This window comes from Nyctereutes procyonoides, unplaced genomic scaffold (genome assembly GCF_905146905.1).
Source record: "Nyctereutes procyonoides isolate TBG_1078 unplaced genomic scaffold, NYPRO_anot_genome, whole genome shotgun sequence".
Taxonomy (NCBI): Eukaryota; Metazoa; Chordata; class Mammalia; order Carnivora; family Canidae; genus Nyctereutes; species Nyctereutes procyonoides.
The window spans coordinates 10,192,835-10,218,361 of record NW_026575037.1 but is presented as its reverse complement, the minus strand read 5'-3'; the positions used below and the strand labels follow the sequence as shown (position 1 = coordinate 10,218,361).

The following is a 25,527-nucleotide window of genomic DNA, read 5'->3' as shown; positions in this document are numbered from 1 at the left end:
AAAAAAAAAAAAAAAAACCAACCCACCTGTTACCTTTGGCCAACTGATCCCAGGGTTCAGCTCATAGAACTGAACCATGCATGCCCAGTACGAACAAGAGGGGCATTTCTTTCCCCTTCTGGGAGAGGCCAGAGTTAGGCTGCAAGTGGAGAGGGGAGGGAGAGAAGTGGTCCAGGCGTCTGGGTAGTGGATCCAGGCCCCAGAAAGCCTTTGTTCGTTGCATCTCTTTTTTGCTTGCCTGTAGCAGACCATCAGGTGGCAGTGGTTAAAACAAACAGGACCTCCTCTCCCTCACCCAGCCCCTGGGTATCTGCTGAGTCACATTCAGGGGTGAGGAAGTACAAATGGCTGTGAAATGAGCTTCATCATGTGGTTTTCTTTTCCTAATTTGGGAAACAAATTAGGGCAGGCTTGGGCACAGGGGCCTGGGAAACAGTTTTCTTTCTTGGCAAAGGTAGAGGGGAAATCTCGTACCTCCTATTTTCCCATTCAGTGTCTGAGCTGACACTCTGGATGAAAATCTCCAGATGACAAGAGCTGAGCCATAACTTTCTCTCTTTCTCTCTCTTTCTCTTTTTCTTGGCTATCCCAGTTAGGTCACATATGTGATTTCTAGGCTTGGAAAATGTATCTTTGTGATAAGAGTGATGCAGAGCACAAGCAAAAACATCCACTCCAGAGAATTGTGCTTTTGTGGCAAATGTGCATTTTCCCACTAATACAGATATGCAAAAAAAAAAAAAAAAAAGTCTCCATTTTCTTTCCAACTTTTATTTTTAGTTCTCTTTTTCTTCTGGTGGCAGAAAACAGTCTTACTCAGTTCCAAGCATACTCAGACACTTCAGATTTAAACCCACTCATGTTCCCTTACTCTGAAATTCCCAAAGTTTTCTGGGGGGTGGGGGGGGACTGTTGTTTTCTCCCTTTGAAGCTAACTATTTCTGAAAGACTGTGGCCTCAATGCCTCTCCCATGAGTCCCCATCCAGCCTGGCTCTCTCCCTTGTTTATCTTCTCAGGAGTAGGGAGGAGGCAGCAGGGAAGAGGGTGGTTGGAAGAAGGGGGTTGGAGGGTGCAGGAGACTGGCTTGTCTAACATCCCTCCATTTACATTTCAGTGTTGTATAGGAGGACTCTTTTTGAATTTAAAAGCCAACAATCTGTGCTCTCTTCTCTGGTTCCACCGTGATAAGCCTCCTATGGGATCAATGGCAGTATCTTGTTTCTCCACAGGAATGGGGGAAAGGTCACTAAATGAAAGGGAGGGTGAGGAGAGGAATCATCCAATAATACTTCACAATATTACATCACCACATGTTGTTATTATGCAGACGCTCTTTCTCTGTTACTCCATCTCTTGTACTATTGACTGTTAACAATGGATGCACCATTGTTGAAAAAAGGGCTTGGGGCCAGCACTAGCAGCTCACTTGGTACAGGCTGGAACCCAGGGCAGGATGTCCGCAGGTCCTTTGTTCTCTCAGCATCCTGGGAAGAGGTGTGCTTGGGCAGGGATGGGATGCACTGTGGGACTTGTCACCTCTGCCCTTTCCTTTCCCTTCCCTTCCCTTTTTTTTTTCTCTTTTATGATCCCTCCCTCCTTCCCTTCTCTCTTTTGAAGTATAATTTACATGTGGTAAAATGCACACAGGGACACCTGGGTGGCTCAGCGGTTGAGCATCTGCCTCTGGCTCAGGGTGTGATCCCAGGATCAGAGATTGAGTCCCACATCAGGCTCCTTGCAGGGAGCCTGCTTCTCCCTCTGCCTAGGTCTCTTCCTCTCTCTCTGTCTTTTATGAATAAATAAATAAAATCTTTTTTTAAAAAAGTAAAATGCACACAGATTAAGTGTATAGCTCAGTGAATAACCTGTGTTATATACTCATGTCATTGCCACTAGAGAGCTACCTTTTCATGGGAGATCATGAGTGCAGTCTTTTTTAAATCTTTTTTTTTAAAGATTTTATTCATTTATTCATGAGAGACACATAGAGAGAGGGAGAGACACAGGCAGAGGGAGAAGCAGGTTCCCTGTGGGGAGCCTGATGCGAGGCTCCATCCCAGGACCCTGGGATCACATCCTGAGCCAAAGGCAGATGTTCGACCACTGAGCCACCCAGGCATCCCACGAGTTCAGTCTTATAGCTAGGACAAATAGAGCCTGGATTTGCACACAAAATGGTCTGACTTTGGGGGCCAGCTGTTTATGGATGTGTCTGGCTTTTGAATCCCTCAGTTCCTCCCACCCCAGTTCAGATTGCTCCCAGGTCAGATAGGCTCTATCAAGGAACCTTCCCAACCCAGAGGTCCAGCAGGGTCCCCTCCATCAGCAGTTGTCCTCAGCCAAGTCTCGGATGGGAGTATGGGTAGGCGTATCAGTCACATGAATGTCTGCTCCAGACATTGTGGGGGCATCTCAGGGTCACCCTTCATGTGATGTGGGTTCAGCTACATGGGTGAGGCCCACACAGCCTTATTTCTTGGTCAAGTACTAGCACAGAGACACAAAGTGGAATCAGAATCAGAATCAGCTGAGAATTAATCTGAGGTTTCTTTTATTGCAGACTTGGCTTTTGACAGAGGAGCTTTTTTTCCCTCTACTGCTTTTTAGCTATTCCCATAATTAACAAGGTCTAGGATCTCCTCAAAAAGCTATAGACCAGTTCCTCCAGGGACTTTACTCTGACAAATACCATCAATTCTGGAGAAGTTGAAATTGGGACAACCTTTCTGAACAACATTTTGTAATACACTTGTAACACGCTTTGATTTAGCATTCTGCTTCTTAGAAACTTGTTCTGTTGAAATATGCAAATGTGCAAATATACTCCTTCCCATACACACATATATGCACACTGCAGCAATATTTATACCAGGTAAGAATTTTTTAAAAAAATTTAAGTGACCACCAATAAGGGAATGATTAAATAGATTATGCCATGTGTGTATAGGAATCGAATGCTATAGATCCATATGTGCCAATATAAAAAGATGGCCAAGCTACCCTGTTAAGTAAAACAACACAAAGCCAAACAAAAACCTCAAGAAGAGTTTTTTTACTCAAGAAGAGTTTGATATGTTTTTGATAAATTAATAAGAATGTGATATCAGCATACATATTGGAAAAAGGGATAAAAGTGTATAGCATGGTATTAACATTGATAAGTTATCTCTGGGATGTGGGAAGAAAGCTAGGGAAATTTTATTTATAGTTTTATATTTTGATATTGTTGGAATCTTACAATGAGCTTGTATTACTTAAAAAAAAATTAATATATATATATTTTTTATTTTAAGTAAACTCCACACCACATGTGGGGCTCAAACTCATAACCCCATGATTAAGAGTTGCATGCTCTCCTCCACCAACTAACCAGCCAGGTGTTCCAAGCTTGTATTATCTTTGAAATCAGAAAAACATAGTTTTTTTTTGTTTTGTTTTGTTTTTAAAGAGAAGAATTCTTGAAATTGATGGGAATATAGAGAATTTTTCCCATCAGTAGGTCAGTAGGGGTGATAGGCAGCCATTGGCCCTCAATAAGCCCAACTTCCTAGTATTCACACCTTGTGTAATCCCCTCTCCTTGAATGTGGACTGGCCCTACTGCTTTTCTTCTAATGATGAGAATACAGCAAATGAAATAAGAAAAAAAATTAGGGGCACCCAGGTGGCTCAGTGGTTGAGTATCTGCCTTTGGCTCAGATCCTGATCCCAGGGTTCTGGGATCAAGTCCCTGCTGAGCAGGGAACCTGCTTCTCCTTCTCCCTCTGTGCTTTCTCTCTCTCTCTCTCTCTCTCTCTCTCAAGTAAATAAATAGAATCTTTATTAAAGAGAAAAAGAACTAAAATAAAAGGAAAAATAAAAAGGTTAAAAATAAACCAGAAACACTTAAAAAAAAAAAAGAGAGAGATAGGGAAGTTACTTCAAAAGTGATAGGATGTTATTTTCAAGATTAGGTAACAAAAGGCTGTGATTTCCATTTTACTAGCATTCTTTCACTTCCTCTCCCTCGCTCTCTTTGATGAATCAGCTACCATGTTGTGAGCTACACTAGTGAGAGGCCCCTGTGGCCAAGGGGGCAGTCTCTGGGCTACAGCCAGTGAGAAACTGAGGCCCTTAGTCTAACCAAAAAGTGATTCAGCCTTAGCTGAACCTTGAGATGAGTGTGGCTCCTGCCTCACACCTTGATCATAGCTGTGAAAGATACCCTGGGCCAGAGGGTATCTGGCTAAGTTGTGCACAAATTCTTGACCCATAGCAACTGTGAGATGATAAATGTGGTTGTTTTTAGCCTCTGAGTTTTATGGTAATTTGTTATGAAGCAGTAGGTAAGTGATAGAGGAGGGAAAAAATGTGATCTTCTAGTCACTTGGGGCAGAGGCTTTGGGGAACAGTCACTTGTTAATTAACTCTCTATGAGAAGGTCACTTTTTGATACTTTTACAAGAATTTCTGAATTTGGAAACCAAATATAATTCTAGGAGAGGTAGAGAAGCTTCAGGAATGAAGCTGCCGTCTTTGTATAAATGTTCTACATACATCAAGTGTCTGAAAATACAAGAGTTAAACAGAGGTGTTTGTGGTAGCCAGTCTCCTAGAACGCTTCCGGTCATCCAGCTGCTGGTATTCATGTCCTTGTGTACTCCTACAATGAATCAGAGCTGACCTGTGTGACCAATAGAATACTGCACAGGTGACGTCTGTGACTTCCATAGTTAAGCCATAAAATTGCAGACTTGGAGAGTTTTCTCTGGTGGAAGCCAGCTGCCATGTCTTGGGGACACTCAAGAAACCCTATGGAGAGGCCCATGTGGAAAACTGAGGCTTCTTCCCAAGAGCCAGCAGAAACTTCTAGCCCTGTGAGGGAGCCACTTTGGAAGCAGATCTCCAGCCTCACATAAGCCTTCAGATGACTGTAGCCTCCACTGACCTCTGACTACAGCCTCATGAAAGACTCAGAGCAAAAGATACTCCGTAAACCACCACCAAATTCCCGACCCACAGGAACTGTGAGAGGTAATAAATGATTCTCGTTCTTTGAAGCTACTATGTTTTAGAGTAGTTTGTTGTACAGCCCAAAGCAATACATGGGAGACCTTTGGTGAGCCAAAACAGACACAGTGCCTGTTTTCATGGAGATCATTTAGTCGTGATACAGATAACTAATAATCATATAAATAAATGTAAATTACCAGAGTGTCAAGTGCTACACAGGGAAAGGACTCTAGCTACTCTTGGCTATGAAGGGGACCTTGTTTAGATCAGAGAAGATTTGGAATGATTTTGGAACGATTTTCCTGAGGACGTACACTGAATGAGGAATTAGGTGACTAGGAAGGAGAGGGGAAGAGCATCCGGGCAGAGGAAGCAGTGTGTACAAAGGCCCTGAGCTGAGGGAGCATGGTGGAGGCACTGGAGAGGCCCCAGTGTCTAAGGCTCAGAGACTGAGGAGACGGGCCAATCCACACAGAGTTTTGTGGCCATGCTAGGGAGTTTGGATTTTATACTAAAAGCCATGGGAAGCATTTGAAGCCTTCTAAGGAGTAGAGAAATATATGATTTTGATTTTCAAATCTTTGGAAAAATATCTGGCTGTGTAGAAATAAATGGAATGGAAGGTGTCTGACACCCATTGAAGTCCGTTTCGGTAATTTAAGAACTATTCCCATCAAGGGCTGTGTTTGCAATTCCCAAGCACAGTCAGCCCTCTGAGTATGCTTTAAAAAGAGTAAGTTATATAGACATAATGCTTGGTCTCTCAGAGTCTACCTGCTAAAAAACAGAAACAAAAACTATGGTAGAGTCAAATAGGATGACATGCAGACATAGAAGATGGCTGGAAAATTGAGAAACGACTCCAATGAAGACAATTAATACAAAAAGGAAATAGAAATAATATTTCTTGAAAATCTAATATGCCAGACATTTGATATTCTCTACGGATATATGCCCCATAACAACTTCATGTAGATGACGTTGTTTCCACTCTACAGATGAATATACAGGCTCAGGAAGGTTAAGGCAACTTGACAAAGACCACTTAAGGCAACTTGACAAAGAGCTTGTTGGGTCTGTTTGTTCCAAAGGAAAAGCTTGTTTTATTATGCAAGGCGTCTACATCTCTTGTAAGACTCCACTTGTAGACCTTCACGTAGTGGAAAAAGTCTTATTTATAACCAGACAGCTAAATTCCAGTTGATCACTATAGTGTTTATATTTCTCCAGGCAAAGTAAGTCTCTGAGCTAGCCTCATTAAAATGGAGACAATAATACCTATAATCATTGATTCATTGATTCATCCAATCACCATTCAACAAAAGGTGCCACGTTCTTCAATGAAATATCTGAGGGACCCAATTACATGCAAGTTTTATAAATTAACCAAAGATAAATAATCTATGGGCTCTGCCCTAGAAGAACCTATGCATGAAATATTTATTAGTTTGTGAAAAAAGAATCCCCAGTTCCTAAGAACTTGAGTTACAATGAAAGTTTCCATATTAGTAAAATGTGGTCCACCCTACTCCTCACAGTTAATTGGTCCAGAGGTTGGTTCTTGGCTCAAGCTAGGCCAATCAGAATCCTTCTCTGGGACTTTGGAAGTGGAGCGTGAAAAAGAGAAGTCAGTTTTTGTCTGGGTGTCTGAACTTCAAGATGGAAAACTTAGAGGGTTTCTGATGGACATGTTTTGTCATGTCACTGGTAAAGGAGAGGAATCTGGTAATAAAATGAAGAGGGGAGCAGACCTTCAGAGGAACGCAGGTATGAGTTTTATGTGGTTGGCATGGTAAGTTAAACAGAACATTAATCAATATTATGTTGTGCAGCATTAAGGGGCACCATTTACACAGATGCCCTATGAATGGCTCCCCTTAGAACATGGCTATGTGGCATGAAGGGGAACCCCTGGAGTTCTGCTATGAGACCGTCCTACTTTTAGTTGGGGATGAGTCTATAGATAAAGGTCAGGGTCAAATAACTCAGGTATTGAACATAATTGAGGTTATGTTCAACATAATCGTGTTGTCATTCTACCCCTTTAAAAGCCCTGCAGACATCACTAATTATCATGGTCTGCCTTCCTGCTGGCACCCAACATGTCGTACTCAGCACAGCACTCCAGAGTCATCATCAAGCAGCATGTGCCTTGCATATATACTTCTTGACCCAACAGCTGTAACATGTCATTCATAAGTGGCTTTGTCTCAGCAGCAGATGTTTTCCCTCTGGCTAGAATCAACACTGGGAATTACATATAAGTTAAGGAAATCTTTTGCTTTTTATCTGAGAACCGAGAAAATTTGGAACCAGTACTCAATCACTTAGCGGTACAATGATATCAGTTAATTAACTTGACTTAATACCGAGAATGAACAAGATTCTGGAATGCTAATTGTGTGATTTCTGATATCATGCTGTTCCCTTTGCCTGGCGTTCCCCCTCTGCCCTTGTCTATCTGGCAAACTCTTATGTAGCCTGCAAGACTGATGACAAGGTTATATTCTTGCAGCTTTTCCCTAACATTTACTCTTGCAGAGGTAATTGTTCCCCATTTGATTTTCTTTTTCTTTTTTTTTTTTTTTTATGATAGTCACACACAGAGAGAGGCAGAGACATAGGCAGAGGGAGAAGCAGGCCCCATGCACCGGGAGCCTGACGTGGGATTCGATCCCGGGTCTCCAGGATCGCGCCCTGGGCCAAAGGCAGGCGCCAAACTGCTGCGCCACCCAAGGATCCCCCCATTTGATTTTCTACCTGACTTTATTCCTTTCTCTATTCTAGCTTTCTTCCTATAGAAATGCAGACTGTGGTGTCAGTTCCCTAGACTTTAGCTTCTGAAAGATAAGGATTGTATATGACATACTCTAAGTAGCCCCTGGTGTGTAGATATTTGAGTGAATGAGACCGTGTGAAATATTCTGGGTAGTTTTAGCTGTATCTCTTCAGAAAAATACCCTTAAGTCCTGAGAAAGGCAAGCAAGCTAGTCAATTAGAAGCTATGCGGGATTTCTGCATGAGGGCCTGTGAGGGGTGGCTGATTATATACCTGGGAGTTGGGAGGGGTTTGGGGATAGCGTACTTTCTAAGGAATTTTGGAAGCAAGGTTTCCAGGACCTTGAGGGGGCTAGATGTTGTTGAGAAAAAGTCACTTATTACCGTCTAATAAAACCTGAGTCATGAGACCCTTCAGATGTATATCGGTGGGCCATGTTCTTGGAGGATGATTGTCAACACGTGTCTTGGGGGTTTATCTCTAAAGGGAAATTTCTAAAGGAATTTTAATATGTTAAAGTACACTTACAGGCTCTTGGGGGTTGGGCTAAGATTGCCTTTTGACCTTAGCAAAGTATGAACATTGAGGCAGTTGAGTCTGTAGAGGAAAGTCCCTTTGCCTGTTTCAAGGACTTGTCAATGTGCTGACCCAAGCTCCTGCCTTGCCCTCAGCTAGCCCTGTGTCCCCCCCCCCATCAAACCCATAAAAGATAGATAAACTCAATTATATAAAAAGAAAATAATATTTTTCTTCACAGGAAAAGCCATCATAAAGTCAAAAGACAAAGTGCGAGAAAATATTTAAATTCCTATTACAAACAAAAGGCTTACATGCCTGTTAGAAAGAGCTCCTACAAATTAACTAGAAAAAGATGATCAAGTGGGCAAAGAATTATGGAAGAGAAAAGTACAGGAAAGAAAACTGGCTCTTAAATACATGAAAAGATGCTCAATCCTACTGACATGAAGCGAAATGCAAATATATGTACGACACCATTTTTTTATTCTACAGATTTGCAAATATAAAAATGTATGATGGGACACCTGAGTGGCTCAGTTCATTAAGCGCCTGACTCATGATTTTGGCTCAGGCCATGATCTCAGTGTCCTGGGATTCCCTCGCTTTGGGCTCTGCTCAGTGGGGAGCCTGTTTGAGGATTCTCTCCCTCCACCCCTCCCCCGCCTCTTTCTGTCTCTCTCTCTCTCTCTCTCTCTCACACACACACACACACACACACACTCTCTCTCTCTCTCCCCTCTCTCTCTCAAATAAATCTTAAAAAAAAAAATGTTTGAAGACAAACAGGGAAGGTAAAGAGGGGAGAAAACAAGGATTCTCCTACACTGCCAGAGGAAATGTAATGGATAGGACTTCTAAAGAAGGCAATCTAGCCTCCAATATCTATCAAAGTTATAAATGCATAACCTTTTACCTAAAATTCCACTTTTAGAAATTATCTATAAATAGGCTTGACCATATGTGAAATGGCTTTTGGTGTTATTCACTGTAACATTTTTTTGTAATTGCAAAAGATCAGAACCTCCTAACCCAATAGGGAAATGGTTAGGTAAATTATGGTACCTGTATTTATAGAGTAGAATATTACGCAGTCACGCACAAAAATAAGGAGATTCTTTATGTGCTCATAGGAAATTATTGCCAAAATACACCTAATGAAAAAGCAAGGCAGAGAATACTATGTATACTATGCTAGTATTTATGTGAACAAAGGAGTTAATATTATACAGGTATTTGCTTGTGACTGTAAGCAGATTACAAGAATAGAAGGATTACAAGAATTTCATGATATTAGTTGATTATTAGAAGGGGATCTGAGATGGGAGGGAAATAACCATAGCACATCTTCTTTATTTTTTGAATGTTGAACCATATGAACAGATTATTTGTTTAAAAATAAAATGAATAAAAAGATAAAATCATAGGTCAATGAGTACTCAGTCATCAAACTGAAGAAAATCTTAACCTAGAGGTACTCTTGCAATCTTGATTCAATTTTGAATAAATAAAAGGAAACACAATATTATTCGGTGATATTGTCCATTTATGGCATTCACTAAGAGTTGACTGTAGAAGACTCTAAATATAAATAGAGCCAAGAAAGGTGGTAAAATGATTTTTAACGATTTTTTTTTTTTGTAGCATTGTTTGTAACATTGTTTTGTAGTTGCTTGTAATTGCAAAAGATCAGAAACCACCTTTCTTTCCTTATCATTAAGGGACACAAAAAGTGTTGGGACATGTCTCTGACTTTAAAGGTGATGCTATAGAATAATGAAGGTTACAGGTAAACTCCCTTGATGCCACTGCCAGACAGACGTGAGCTGTAGTTCTGTCCCTCAGCCACTGCCTATGGTGACTTGAGAAGCCACACGCTATAAAGTCCACGCATGCTATCATGGCTCTAGTCTCTGCCTAAGACTGATACATTCTCTGCCTAAATGTCCACATTGAAGCCAACTGAACTTGCGATTGGATCTAGGCTCTTTGAATCCAAGGAGGATTACTTAATTCTTTGCATAGTTCTCCATTTGTGCTTGGAATATGTTCTATCCAGACACCCCAGGACCTGTGCATAGATCTCAGGATATTTTAGAGGACTCTGCTCAATCAATATGATGCAACCAATAGATATTCGGTGAGCATGGACTATGTCAAGGGACTGTGGAGAATGAGTAAGACACAGCTGTGACTTCAGGAAGGTTGCACGGTCTGGTGGAACGTTCAAGAGGGGATATCCTTCAGGGCATGAGCTAAATGCTGGGCTGAAAAATATGGGAGTCTTAGAACGCCAGACCTTGGGATTCAGGTGAGTTGTATACCCTTCGATCTACCTTTTATGTATCCAGCCTTTAGGGGACTGTCTCCTAGAGAAGTAAGACATGTAAACCAGACAATTTATGTTCATTAAGCATTCAAGTAACATAAAGGAAGGAAAACAAATGTGAGTGTGACAAGGCTATCCCATGAGGCACGTGGTCGGCTCATCACGGTGGGGAAGTAGCACCATCTAGAGGCAGATGCTGCACTGTACCTCCAGGTCCCAGTCTGGTGCAAGAGGCACCTGCATTTTGGTGCACAGAACGTTTTTAAACTGGGGTATTCACATATTCCATCCGTGATACTGGGCTGAGGTGGAGATGGGGCGGGGGAAAGGCCCACGGTGGGGCACGGATGGAAGCAACCTAACCTTGGTGTAGAGCATCCCTTTGTGAAATGTTCACAGCTAATTCGATTTCTTTTTTGGGCTCGCCTTCCTGTGTTCTTTTGTACGTTTGGTTTTTGTTGTTTTGTTGTTTGTTTGTTGTTTTGTTTTTGTCTGTAAGGTGAAGTTATTTGCAAATCTAAAGAGAAAAAAATGTATTTAAAAAACCTGTCTTGAGATTTTGGGTTATTTGCTCAATCTGAGCTCTCCAAAGCATTACCTATGGAAATAAACCCCGGCATTTTCTCAGTTTAGAAATCAGCCGTGTAAATATTTTGAGTAAGTTGGAGAACTGTGGAAGGGCATTACTTGAACTAATCTGCTCAAGTGTCACATATTCAATCAGTAACAGTGAGTCTGAGTGTCAGGGCATGAGGAGATTGAGGCAGGAGCAGAGAGAGGAATGAGGGCCGGGCCAGAAGGAAGCCCTGCAGGGGCTGAAGAGAGAAAATCATTAGGGAAGGGAAAGCAGACAAGGAAAATGCAATCAAGAGGTGGCAAGGGGACAGGTAGACAAAAGCAGGTTAGAATTTATCCAGACCCATACAACCGCCTCCCCGCAACGTGTGGTGGTGGATGCACAAAGAACAGGGTCGAGCTGCTGTTGTCGGGGACATACCTGGTGGGCAGTGCCTTGGTTCCTTGTCCTTATGGGTCTGTGATTTTGATTCTGATTTCCTCAAGCCAAGAGTTATCTCAGAGATGTCCCATTTCCCAGGATTTCTTCTGCAAAAACTCTTGGTTCTCAACTAGCTTTGAAATCAGAATGAGGGCACTCCAAGATAATCGTCCGAGATAAGCTGCCAATTTGGGGTACCTCCAAAATGGGGCACCCGTCAATGATAGTGGAGGAGACCAAAATGATTCTTACGCATTCAGCTAGGCAAATGATTTTTAGTTATGACCAACAATCTGTTGAGTGTGGCTAATGAAATGAACGATTGAGGCTCTGGATCTTGCTAAATGGAATTATGACAAAACTAATTAAAAGAGAAATTTATTACTTAAAATACATCATCTGTGAAAACACAGAAAAGAGAGAGCTTGGTAAGACTATTGGATGAAGGTCGGGCGCCTGGGTGGCTCACTGGTTAAGTCACCGACTTTTTAGGTTCTGCTCAGGTCTGATTTCAGGGCCATGAGATTGAACCCCGTGTTGCATTGGGCTCCGCACTGAGCTGGAGCCTGCTTAAGATCCTCTCACTCCCTCTCCGTCACCACTCACTCTGGCCCTCCCCCCACACACAAAAAACTGTATAAAGAGCAAGATACAGAGAAATTACATGCTTTGAGAAACCCTCAGCCACTTTTCTCTTTTCTAGCAGAGTTAGGCATGTTATAGGTGTTGAACTCTAACCTCACAATGTTAAAAATCATCAAAAGGCAATTAAAACTCATAGCGAAGAAATAGCTATGTTCTGTGCACTGCTGAATATGTCTTTTGTTGGTGTAATACCTCTTCAAGTCTTCTTCCCTCAGCACCTGTCAACTTTTACAGGGCTCCCGAGTGGGTTTTACCTCTCAACAGTAGCCCCATGCATCTAGCGTTGAGAGTTCTAGAGAAAGCCCCAATCCTCATCCGTCCTGGAAATACCTGTATTCCCAAGCACCAGACATGAGAAAAATTACGATGTAACCTTGGAGTCAGGCAGACAGGAGTTGGAATTCTGTTTCTGGCACCCTCAAACCATGTGATCTTATATATATTCTCTAAGCTTCAGTTCTCAAGATTAAATATACAACGGGACGGGCACATAGTAAGTACTCAATAAAGGGTGGCTTTTGTGTTTTAATCCACTTACTCGGACTCAGAATCTTGCTTTGGGAATTAAAAGCTGTGCTACTACCATGTGCTGGGAGTTCTGTGCCTTTGGTTTCCTGCTTTTTGTGTTGTATCTATCTGGGTTAGGTTTCATATATTGTATAAAGCTCATGTAACTCGGTCTCATGGACCAAGGCAGGATTACTGATGTTTGAGTACTTACTTTGAGATGAATACTCTAAATACAACTTACATTTTAAGAAATGATCAAAAATATTTTGAGGATAAAATTATTCATACCTGTTTTTTATAAGTTTTTATTTTATTTATTTATTCATGAGACACACAGAGAGAGGCAGAGACACAAGCAGGTTCCATGCAGGGAGCCCGACATGGGACTTGATCCCTGGTCTCCAGATCAGGCCCTGGACTGGAGGCAGTGCTAAACCACTGAGCCACCCAGGCTGCCCTATAAAGTGAAGTTATTACTAACTTACTATTACTCTTCTATTATGTCCTTCATGATCCTTGGGAACACAGTAAATGTTTTTTTTAAAAAATATTTGTTAATTTGTACCATTTACAGATTGACTGCACATATGTGTTACCGAGTTTCCTTGAGATATCATCACACTTCCTATCAAGTCTGTTACCTACATGGTGCAGTCACCTAATGACCAGAAAGGTATGTGTGCCATTTTCCCCCTTCAACAATGGCAAGAGTAAAACAAATGAAAATGGCTATAATGAAACAAAAAGACCCACTGAGATTCCAGCAGAAGGGAATGGAAGGGAAAGAACTACTCTTGTACCAATCGTCTGGACAACCCTTGCCCGGTCCTGGTCAGTATCGCCCGGGCTGACAGCCCAGATGAATCAGGGTAGCCAGTTGTTTGCAGCCAGCATCCATCCTGAGTCAGTCCTTCCAGGGTAATAACTGCTAAATATTTTTATTATCTCCCTGAGTGAAGCTGATAGGTTGGCAGATTCTGAACATAGCCATTTTAGGGTCTATAGAATATGAAACTCCAAGATTTTCCCTAACATGATAGTCGTGAAAGTGACATGAAGAAGGATTTTACACAGCAGTATTGCAATATCACTTTTGTTTTCATTTTAAAGTTTGTAAGGAGTTATGCTGTACCAACTGGACTACCTATTATTTACTTTCTCTTAACTCACAGCCCTCTGAATTGCCTGTTAAGTTTCTAGAGCTTTATTTACTTTAAAAAATTTTAGGGTAGCCCGGGGGGGCTCAGTGGTTTAGCACCACCTTCAACCCAGGGCCTGATCCTGGAGGCCTAGGATCAAGTCCCACATCAGGTTCCCTGCATGGAGCCTGCTTCTCCCTCTCCCTTTCTCTTAAAAAAAAAAAAAAAAAAAAAAGATTTTATATATTTATTCATGACAGACACACAAAGGCAGAGGGAGAGGTAGGCTCCTTGTGGGGAGCCCAATGTGGGACTCAATCGGGGATCCCAGGATCACAATCGCTGAGCCACCCAGGTGCCCCAATTTCTAGTTTTGTTTTTTTTTTTTTTAGTTTCTAGAGCTTTAAAGCAGGAAATCTAGTAGGGCCAGTGTGGAGACAAAAGAGGCTGCGGTGTGAGAAGGGGTGTAGAAGCCGGGAATAAATGACCACAGCTGCTAGGTTACTAGTTTAAGTCCTTGGGCAGTGATACTCCAGATGCTCAGCTGGCATCCAGAGGGCTATGCAATCATTCCAAGGGCTCCAGTGGTGTCCTGACATCATTAATGACGCTCTTCCCTTTACCCCACTACTTTATATTTGAACAAAGTCATTTTAGAAATCTTCTGTACCAAATTACTTCTTGTCAAGAGTACAATAACCTGCTGGTAAAACAGGAAAGCTTCCCTCTTAACCGCATGTTCAGAAATATTAAAATAAGAGCGAGGAAAATAAATTATTCAACACTGACATTTTATTTTTTGAACTTTATCATTTTTACAAAACAAAACAAAAAGCAGGTATCAAAAACAGCAAAGAGGTTATAGAATTTTCTCCACCAGTTTTCACATAAGACAGTGATTATGAAACTGGTGTCCAATGTAAATACTAAACACAGGCTGATTTCCCTCTTGGTCCTATGCATTCAGGTGGTTTTGGAGTTACTGAGTAATAACTTTTTATAAGCACCGGTCATTTTGTGAGAACCGATTTGGTTTGTCTAACAAAGTAAACACTTTTTGCTGTGTGGCATCTTCCTTTTTTAAAAACCACTGAGCTAAAATACAGAATGTATAGGTGTCTGGATCTGAACCAAATCTCTTAAGATCCTAATTACCCTGAAGAACACTGAAGACATTTATAGGGCATATGAAATACTAGTTATATGCCTCATAATGTCTAAGGCAGCTATTCTGTTTCTAAAGAAAATAGCATTTCATTCAGAGGCTGCCCAGAATTTGAACTTCATCACTGTTTCCACATCTTTTCTCATTTGGAGTAATTTTCCCAAAGAGGGCCATATTATTAGAATGAAGTTTTATGCTCATGTCAAAGAGGCTCTGGCATTTCATAGATATATTTTTGTAGAGCAAGACTCCTTGCTCTGGACCCTGGAGACCACAAAGAAATCAAGAGGCCATGATTATTGGATGCAAAGAGGAAGAAGCGTACTTAAGCTCACATGATCTGGAGGTAAGCAGAAACAAAGCTGGAACTTGGTAGTGGTGTTCATTCACCACTTGTTCTGGAAACACATTTTGCTTAAATAAGGGAATTATGGTCCAGTTTTGCAATGTTAATGGCTGCCAGTTTCGCAAACATTATTTTTTTTATAAAGATCATTTCCTGGCTAGCAATGAGTAAGGAAACTGGCCTCAAACTCTGATCAAATTTCTATTAGTCAAAAACAAAACAAAACAGCAAAAACAAAAACGCAAAAACAAAACAAAACCCCACCAGCCAATAGGGGTTAGAATTACACAATTAAACTTGGAAGGCAAATTATACTATATACAGACAAGTATACACTGAAATCATTTTGAAAGCATGAAACATTCCTGTTCATAAATATTTCCTCTGTGTTATTCCAATTTTCACAAAAGGAAAACTGATATGTAATTGTTCTTTACCGATATGAAAAAGGAAGCAAGAAGGCAAAGCTGAGAGAAACAGATGCTACCCAAAGGGCAGCGGTGGCATTTGGTTGTTTTGGTCTTTGTACCAGCGACTCCCACACCCACAGGATATCCAGTTCCTGCTGGACTACACAGTCTTCCTCGCAGTCAAGACTCGGACAATGGAGCCTACTCCTCCTGCAGCAAGTGCCTAAAAACAAACCAAAATGTAAACGCTGATGGAATTATAAAGGGTCAATTATCATACCCAAGTAAGAGGTTTTTTCTTACAGAAGGAATGTGTGCGGCTATCAACTTCGGCTTCATTAATTTTCATAAACATTCTTGAACACCAATTACGCACCCAGCACTGCAGAGCCAGTGATTGATAAAACCTTCACAGTCCCTGCCCTCGTGTACCTACATGCTCGTGAGATACTAGTTTACATTCTATAATTTTTTTTCCCCACATAATAGGATGTTCTTCAAGATTTACAGCATGTTCTTGCTGAAAACATGTGCTCAAATGTAAATTTAGGACATTCACTTTGCTCTTTTATTTTTTAAAAGATTTTATTTATTTATTCATGAGAGAGAGAGAGAGAGAGAGAGAGAGAGAGAGGGAGGGAGGGAGAGAGAGAGGCAGAGACATAGGCAGAGGGAGAAGCAGGCTCCACGCAGGAAGCCTAATGTGGGACTCCATCCCGGGACTCCAGGATCATGCCCTGGGCCGAAGGCAGGCACTAAACTGCTGAGCCACCCAGGCATACCCACTTTGCTCTTTTAACACTGTCAGGGAGGAAGTTCAAACTGGTATCAGCTACCCTAAGTCCCATTTAGATCAGCCAGCTTGTTAGATTCTTTTTATTCCTCCAAGCTAAAAGTGTATCATTTAATAGGTAAGAACTTAGGAACTTTATTTTGACACTACCTTGAAAGACTGGAAGTCATGATCAAGTGTCAGGAGCTGAAAGCTCTAGCTTACTTACTGAATACTTTTGTGTACCGAGTACTGTGCTAGATGCTAGGGATATAGCACCTTCTGGTCTACTAGGAAGGGACAGAACATAAAAGAGAGATTATGTTAATATAACATAATGTAAGAAATGACAGAGGTGTGCCCTGGGGTAAGGAGGTACTCAGGCAGGGAGGAAATCCTGAGCAAAGGTACAGAGGTGTGAAACAGTAAGGTGTGTCCTGGGAAAACATACTATTATGCTGCTCACTGCTGGAGCAAGGGGGATGAACGGCATAAAAGAGGAGTGGCTAGACTTTGGAACTTGAGCTTTACTCTGCAGGTGACTGAAAGGGTAGATCTGGATTTCAGAGAGGGCATTTGGCGACCGGGTGGAGAACAGATTCGAGAGAAGCAGAGCTGGTGGCTGGAGGCCTGTGTAAGAAGTCACAGCAAAAATCTGGGGGAGATACTGCAAAGAGCTGCATCAGAGGGGTATCTAAGTGTGTGGCTGGAGAAGTATTTAGCAGACAGACGGGCAAAAATTGGTGATGATGTTAGGAAGCAATGAAGACTTGATGTGTGCCTCAGTTTCCCCATCCACCAAAAAAGGAATGATAGCAAGCTTTCCCTCCTACTATTTTTATGAAGATTAAAGGAGTTATTTATGAAGTGATTAGGAGAGTGCTTGGAATACAGTAAGTGCTCCATCAGTGTCTGCTATGATCCTGGGACTGTACAGGAACCAGGATGCTTAGGTTGTTAAGCTGGCTCTTCATCTCTAAATTGAGGGTGATAAAGATGCTTATATGCCTCCTAAAGTTGTTCTAAGGCTTAAATGAAACATCATCTAATGGTACAGTGTCTGGCAAACGCAAAGTATTCCTGAATAGGATGACCATATACATTATTCTCCAACTGGTACACTGAGTGAAAGTGAACTATTCATAATCATGTTGGGATAACAGGCATAAACTGGGGCCATCTTGGGAAAATAGGGAGGTCTGGTTACCCTGTCCCTAAAAGTTAGTCTCTCTTTATTTGACAGTGCATGAGTGATCAAGGAACTTGATCAAGACAAGTTCTACAGCCTATTCTCATCTTCCATGTGTGTTTTCACTCAAGATACACGGACAACAGCTTCTAAAGACTGAGGATTGGGAACTGTGAGATATTAGAATATACCCCTTCCCTGTGGTTGGTTCTATTTAAATGTTACACTGTTCACATCTGTACCCATATTAGCCAAGAGCTGGGTATTAAAAATGACCTTACCAACTTTTTACCTAACGCTAAAAATTTCCCTTAGCCATTTTTTTGAGGGACAGTGTACCACCATCTGCTCACACTGCAGAATCAAATGCATGAAAACAGAAAAACATTGAAGAACTCTTGATCTCACCCCACCTCTGATTTCTTTTCTTTAAATCCTGTAACATATAGAGCATGAAATTTGCTCCTTTAACCATCTTTCAGGGTAAAATTCAGTGGCACTCATTATATTCTCAGGATTATAGTCACCACTGTTTCCAATAATTTTCATCACCCTAAAAAGAAACACTGTCCCCATTAAGTAATAACTATCTGGGGATCCCTGGGTGGTGCAGCGGTTTGGCGCCTGCCTTTGGCCCAGGGTGCGATCCTGGAGACCCGGGATCGAATCCCACGTCGGGCTCCCGGTGTATGGAGCCTGCTTCTCCCTCTGCCTGTGTTTCTGCCTCTCTCTCTCACTGTGTGCCTATCATTAAAAAAAAAAAAAAAAGTAATAACTATCTATTCTCCCTTCCCCCAGTCCCTGATAACCTCTCATCTTCTCTCTCTCTCTGAATTTGCCTCTTCGAGGTATTTCCTGTAAGTGGAATCACACCATATTTGTCTTTCTGCAACAGGCTTACTTCACCTTGCACAACGTTTTCAAGGTTCATTCGTGCTGTGCCATGTATGTAATTTCCTTCTTTCGGTTGTTCAAAAAAACAAAATGTAGTGTATGCATTAAATGGATTATCTGGGGGATCCCTGGATGGCTCAGTAGTTAAGTGCCTGCCTTCCGCCCAGTGCGTGATCCCGGAGTCCTGGGATCGAGTCCCATGTCCGGCTCCCTGCATGGAGCCTGCTTCTCCCTCTGCCTGTGTCTCTGCCTCTGTCTCTCTGTGTCTCTCATGAATAAATAAAATCTTAAAAAAAAAAAAAAAAGGATTATCTGTTCATACGTCCTTGGGTACATGGGTGTTTCTAACCTTCTGGCCATGGTCAAAGAATTTTTGACTTTTATTGTTTATCTTATTTTCAAGGTTTGGATTTAGTTCCAAGTTCAAGATCATGTTGAATGAACAATAATCGTTACTGAATAAATATGTGTTGCAAACCAGAATCTCTTAAGACCAGGGTTAGGAAACATAAATCTAAGCTTTCGTTTTCATGCATTTATTTGTAAAGAAAATGATGTAGTCAAAATAATGATTTAGGTGAGAAGAGCAGTCATGGTTACTTTCTATCATTAAGTGGCCAGTTGGAGGGACTCTAGGTCGTAACTTACCTTTTCATGCCATTGCAGTAACACAGCACTGCTGTTGTCAGAGGGGCTTTCGAAGCCTTTATAAATATATTTCATGAGAAGATCCACACCATTCTTGTCCAGGGACTGAACTGCCTTCTCGATATCATTAGCTTTAAAAGAGATGAGCACCTTCAAGACAATACTGCCCGCTCGATCCTGGGGACACAGAGAACAGAGCATTCACACGTAGAGTGGTTGTTCTGGAAAAGGTGACACTTAAGACCTGATGGACATGGTGCAGCCCAGGTGGCTCAGCCTTCAGCCCAGGGTGTGATCCTGGAGATCTGGGATTGAGTCCCACATCAGGCTCCCTGCGTGGAGCCTGCTTCTCCCTCTGCCTGTGTCTCTGCCTCTCTCTTTCTCTGTGTCTCTCATGAATCAATAAATAAAATCCTTAAAAAAAAAAAAAAAAAAGACCTGATGGACATGAAAGAAGAATCCTTAGGGGTATTTGAGAAAAGTATTCAGAGGAAAGAAGGAAAGAACATGTGCTGTCACTGTATGTTCAGGGTGTTCAAGGAAAGCAGAAAGATCCCTGGTAGCCAGCAACATGGTGGAGGAGTAGGACAGGTCAGGAGGTAGCCGAAGACAGACCACGTAAGCCCTCGCAGGCCACTGTGAAGACTGTGGCTTTCATTAAGAGAAAGGAGAAGATGTTGGAAGATATTGAGAACAGTGATAGAATCTGACCTGTGTATGAGATAACAGTGATATAATCTGACTCTGGCTGCCATGTTGAGAATAAGCTGATGGGAAGTTGGTGAGGGGCAGGGGACAAGGCTGGGAGACCAGTCTGGAAGTTACTGCAATAACATAGGCTGGTTTGGGCTAGCATGGTAGCTCAGGAGAACGACAGATTCTTGACATGTTTGAAGGAGAGCTGAAAGCATCTGCTTACAAAGAGATATGGTAATTTTCCAACTTTATTAAGTTGGCATTTAAATTTTACTTCTTGACCTCAGAGAAAACCCCAAAGACAAAGACAATGAATTGCAGTTCTACCTTGAACCATCCTTCAATAATAGTTAATAAAAGTAACTTTTTAAGAAAATTTAAGTTTCCTATCTACAGTAGGTATAGTGATATTCATTTATAATTTTTTTTTCTGATAAAAGGCTGCTCCAAGAGCAAAGTTATTTTTCCACTCAAGAAGCCAAGCAAAGAGAACACTTAATTTACCCTTTCAACAATTTCACTTCTCCTACTCAAGAAAGAGTGATTATCTTTGGCATTCCTACTGATCAGGAGTTTACAGAATGTTTCTACCACCTATTGCTGTCTTCAGTTTAAAGACTAACCAATTACCCAATTTAGAAAAATATTCTTACAACCACAGCTATAACTTCCCACCCACAAACTGTGATAAAAACTCACCCATATAAAAGCAGAAGGTGGTAAAGTTGAAATCCCAATGACATCCCTCACCACTTTCAAGAACCAAAGAAATGTTTCTTCTCATTGTTGCCTAGATAATTATTATGCATTTACCTAAGTTATTACTAGTACTCAAAGAGATCCTTAGGGCTCCTACAGACAATGGGGTCAGAGCTCTGGGCTTCATTTTATACAATTAGTGAGTTCTCAAGTATTTCCGGAAAGACTGTTGCAGGAACGTTAAGTCATGTTTTTTTGAAGGGCAATTTGGCAATGCCACTTGTAACAAAAGCCTTAAAAAGTGGCTTCTAAAACCCGGCAATTCGCTTCTAGGAATTTATTCAAAGGAAATAATTAACAGTTTACTCAAAATTGTTCATTTCCGTACTGTTTACAACAAAAGGTCAATAATCTAAATACATGACAAAAGATTAGTTATATATAAACTGCAGCATATCTATATGCAGCCATTAAAAAAGGTGCTTATAGAAATACACTTACTGCCAAGGAAAGATGTCCATGTACATCATAAAAAAAGCCAATTACAAAACTCCATTTTTACTTAAAAAACAACTACTAAGAAAGAGACAAGCTCTGTAAGCATATAACACCAGAAAGTAAAAACCGATGATCTCTGGGCAGTGGGATGATGATGATTACCCCTTTTTGCCTCTCTCTGAGTTTTCTATAAACATTTATTTTTTTTCTATAAACATTTAATACTTGGATAATTTAGAAAAATTTTTAAAAAGCAACCAAATAGAATCTATTTATTTTGTAAAAGTATTGTTTATTCTTCAGGCCTATGCTCCAATTCCCCGAGTGCCTCTATTAAACACACCGAAATGGTCTCTCATAACTCAGTATTAGAGTGAGATTATTTTCATATGTAAATTTTTATCTAACAAACTACACAGAGTAAGCTCTTGTATGTCTAAGACAATAAACAGTTAAACTATTTGTTGATTCCATGACACTTCAGAGGATTTTGGAAAGAATGCTAAGACACCAGCAGACATCCCCGTCTGACTCACCTTCACGGCCTGACTCTTGGTGTTGATAGGGGGATTTTTCAGAGCTGCCTGTAGGGCGGCTGTCATGTTTCCTGTGATGGAGGTTAAGGGGATAGCAGCAAAGGGGAGCCTTCAGAAAAGCATCAGAACTACCAGGTATCATTGGTTCTTAAGACTTGACTTTATACGTAGAAAGAAAAATTAGCACGATCGCTATGTTCAATATTGGAAAACTCAGTATGTTGGTTTCAAGGATGTCAATCACATGTAAAACACAGAGAACGTAAGAGGAGGTAATAAGGCAAAGACCAGTTCCTGTCTGGCTCTAATTACTAAATGAACACTTCGAGAGCCTTTTATTTTCCAGTAAGACACATATGAAACATTATTCAGAGTGATACGTATATTTTAAATTACATATCTACGTATTAGAATTATTAGGTCCCCAAATGAAACAGCACACCCTCAACCAAAATGTCTTTTTATGTGATTCTTAACTGGAAAAATAAAGACCAAACTTTTGCTAGAATTATATTCTATCTTAATTGAAATACTGGTAGAAAATGCTGGTAATTATTCCAGCACTCTACATGATATACACTAGTAACCTCTCAATATTAACAAAAGATCTAATAATTCAATGTCCTTTAGGCTGTAGCTTAATTTTTCTGTTTTGCATATTTTCTCTTATATTTCCAAAAAGGTCATTAACACTGTTTTAGGTCATACCTATTAAATTCAGTCTTTGAAAGCACCAGTGAGTTAGCAAGTATGAGACACGGAAGGCCAATCAGACTGTCAGAATATACAGTCATTCCCCTAAAAGGAAAACCACAGAGTTCATTTGTTCCTCCATCTGTAGTGCCTGACTAGAGCTTGTCTCTTCTGGTTGCAACAAGAGAAGAGACAGTATCTTTTAAGATAAAGAGATTAGAAAGCAGATCCATTTTATGGATCCAGCCGTACCAGTTGAGAGTCAGCACCCATCAACCTAAAGTTAGTTCACAAAACGTCATTTATCCATTACAAAGACCGTTTTCAGACAGAAGAATGTTCATTGCTTATGTTTGGAAAAAAAAGAACAAAACAAAACCAAAACACCCAAAAACAAAAACCCCCTATGGCTGGTGGTAAGCTGTTATTTCCAAGGCTTAACAAACTTCTAGAAAAGCTTCCTTTGGCAGACTGGCTCATTTTTAAGACCTAAAGCACTTACGTATTTAAATAATGCAACAGAGCAACAGCTGACTGTGAGAGTTGTGGAAATCAAAGAAACATCTGTATGTTGGTAAATGTTTAATGCTGTATTTTAGGTGCCTTTAAGACTAGATATAGTCACAACCAATATTTTCACTCCTATTTCCCCATTATACTTTAATAGAACATTGATGAGGAGAGGTTTAAAAAGTCTTCCCTATCTTACGAACACGTTCAAGAATAATTAGGAGTGAATTCAGTAATTGAGAATCTTTAGAACTACAGCTTTAGCTGTTGCAACATTTACATTTTTCTAAAAGAGATGTGGTGCCAAATACTCGCTCAACACTGATGAATATTCAAATATGCAAAAAAAAAAAACCACACCAAAAACCCCAGGAACTGACAGCCGCATTTTAACTGAAATGGAAACGATTTCAGGATTGCAAAAAAAAAAAAAATAAATAAAATAAAATAAATAAAAAATAAAAAATGATGCTGCTTTGCGCAAAATGACTCATCGTCTATTTTGCTCATCATCTACTTTATTCACGGGGGCTTATCTTAAATATGTCCAGGGATTCTCCACCTGCCATCCCTGTCCATTGTCCCCTTGCTTCGCAGGTAAAAGCCTCCAAGCTTCCTTGCCGGGAGTTGGCCGTTTTGTACTCACTCCGTTTCCCCGGGGCTAACAAATTCGTATCTGGCCAAATTCCTTTCTCTGTAAATAACTATAATTATTAAAAGGGCCCAGGGGGCCTCGATGGTGCAAGCCGCCCCATCCCTCCCAGCGAGGAATGAACTCTCCTAACGCGGCCGAAGAGCGAACCGCCAGCACCACGACGCAGGCAGCCCGCTCCCCGCGGTCGCACATCTCCGGAGGGGACGGGACTCCGGCGGTCACGGCGGTCACGGCGGTCACGGTGCGGGGGGGACCTCCGTGACCTCGGGCCTCGAGCCCCTGCCCCCCCCCACCCGGGGCCGGCGGACAGCAGCGGAGGCCTCCCCTCCGCGCCCCGAGGGCGCGGCCGCCCCGCCACTGGCCGGGGCAGCGACTCGGGCCGCCACCTGAGGAGTCGGGGCGGGGGCGGGGCGGGCTCCGGGGTGACCCGGGGTGACCCGGCTAGACGCGGGAGCGCCCCCGGCCGCCCGTCCTGGGGACCCCGCAGGGCCAGAGCCGCCGCCCCTGCCCCGGGAGCGGCCCGGCGGGCGGGGTCCCCGTGCGGGGCCCCCGGGCGGGGCGGGGCGGGGGCGCGGGGAGGCCGGCAAACGCCAAGGATATTGCCGCAGGCAGGAGTCCACCTCGCCTTCGTCGGGCCCGGCCTGCCCGTCGCCCCCGTCCTCCTCGTCCACGAACTTGTTCTCGTCGTACTCATCCACGTCCACCTTCCGGAACCGGGCCGACGACACCGTGTTCTTCGACATCGCGAGCCGGACCGGCGGCCAAAGCCTCCTCTCGGTGCTGCCTGGACCTCGGGAAGCGCAGCCCACCAGGAACCCGCAGCCCGGGCGCCTCCACTTCCCTCTTCCGCTCTGGGGCGTCGCCGGCAGCCGCGGCTCGGACGCTTCTGGGCCTGCGCGCTGGCGGCGCTCCTTCCTCCGCGGCGGCATGCTCTCCTCCGGCCGCCCCCGCCGCCCCGCTCCTCCCCGCCGAGCGCGCGCGGGGGAGGGCGCGCCGGGCGCAGTGCGCAGGCGCGGGCTGGCTGCAGGAGAGGGGCGGGGCGGGGCGAGGGAGGCGGGGGCGGGCGGGGGCGGGGCCGGGGGCGGGCCGAAGGCGGCGCCGCGGGCAGAGGTGAGAGGCGATTGGCCGTCCGCGGGCGTCACGTGATCCCCAGGGGGTTTCCATAGCAACGCTTCTCTGCGGTCCGGCGGAAGGCGGGCGGTGGGGGTCTCAGGTTGGCGGCTATGGGCTCTGGGGGCGGGTGGCTCCTGCTGCCGCCGCCGCCGCCGCCGCCGCCGCCGCCGCCGCCGCCGCCGCCGCCGCCAGCGACCTGTCGCCGGGGTCCTGCGTGAGGTCCGGCTGGCCCGGACTTGCCTGTGGGGTGGGATGGACTGGTGGCCGGACCGAGTCCCCTGCAGTTGGCAGGAGTATGGGGCGGAGTGAGGCACGCCCGGGCGCCCAGCGTCGATCTAGTTGTCAGAGGCATCACTTCGGACCGTGCGCTGCCGGTGGCTGCGTTCCTGAGCCGGGAGCCCCTTTCCCGGGGTTGGAGCTACGCCGCGCGGCCGGCGGGAAGTCCCCAAGGACGGAGTCGAAAGGTCGTGTCTTACCTGGCAGTGCTGTGTGGCAGCATCCCGACGGCACCTGCAGAGCCTGAACTAGGTATCATCTCCTTGGGGAGGGAGACGGAGGTTCTGGGCAAGGGCTCGGGTGGCAGACCTGGGGCGAACCTGTGGAATTTGGGGTAGGGTCAGTCACCGGCGTCTTAAAAATAAGTGGTGGTTTGGAGCAAGCACGGAAGAAAAGGACAGGGGCGAGTTATGCCCTCCGGTGCTGTGGGGAAACAAAACGTGTGAGGATTAGTAGATTTGAGATTAAGACTTATATTTGTGATTTGAGATTTATATGATCCTGCTAGGCCAGCTTTTTA

General features: G+C 43.1%; 2 protein-coding genes across 3 annotated transcripts in view; one reads left to right on the top strand and one right to left on the bottom strand.

The window, feature by feature from the left end:
* Window positions 1-14,677: 14,677 nt before the first annotated feature.
* Window positions 14,678-24,517, bottom strand: ARPC5 (actin related protein 2/3 complex subunit 5). Its single transcript, XM_055319486.1, has 4 exons — window positions 24,219-24,517; window positions 21,761-21,833; window positions 19,332-19,508; window positions 14,678-16,051 (listed from the first exon to the last, which is right to left on the bottom strand). The coding sequence occupies exons 1-4, from the start codon at window positions 24,359-24,361 to the stop codon at window positions 15,989-15,991; spliced, it is 456 nt and encodes a 151-aa protein (XP_055175461.1). The 5' UTR covers window positions 24,362-24,517; the 3' UTR covers window positions 14,678-15,988.
* A 633-nt stretch (window positions 24,518-25,150) lies between these two features.
* RGL1 (ral guanine nucleotide dissociation stimulator like 1) overlaps window positions 25,151-25,527 on the top strand; it is a 256,134-nt gene continuing 255,757 nt past the window's right edge. For both annotated transcript variants that reach the window (XM_055319220.1, XM_055319218.1), the window contains exon 1: window positions 25,151-25,259. The gene's annotated coding sequence lies outside the window, so the exon portion shown is untranslated. The remainder of the gene's footprint in view (window positions 25,260-25,527) is intronic.

Coding starts and splice junctions, on each gene's coding strand:
- ARPC5 (XM_055319486.1), bottom strand. CDS start 24,361: ATGTCGAAGAACACGGTGTCGTCGGCCCGGTTCCGGAAGGTGGACGTG. Junction 21,834..24,218: donor GTGGACTCCTGCCTGCGGCA/ATATCCTTGGCG, acceptor AACCTCCATCAC/AGGAAACATGACAGCCGCCC. Junction 16,052..19,331: donor TACTGCAATGGCATGAAAAG/GTAAGTTACGAC, acceptor GTTTGTTTTTAG/GCACTTGCTGCAGGAGGAGT.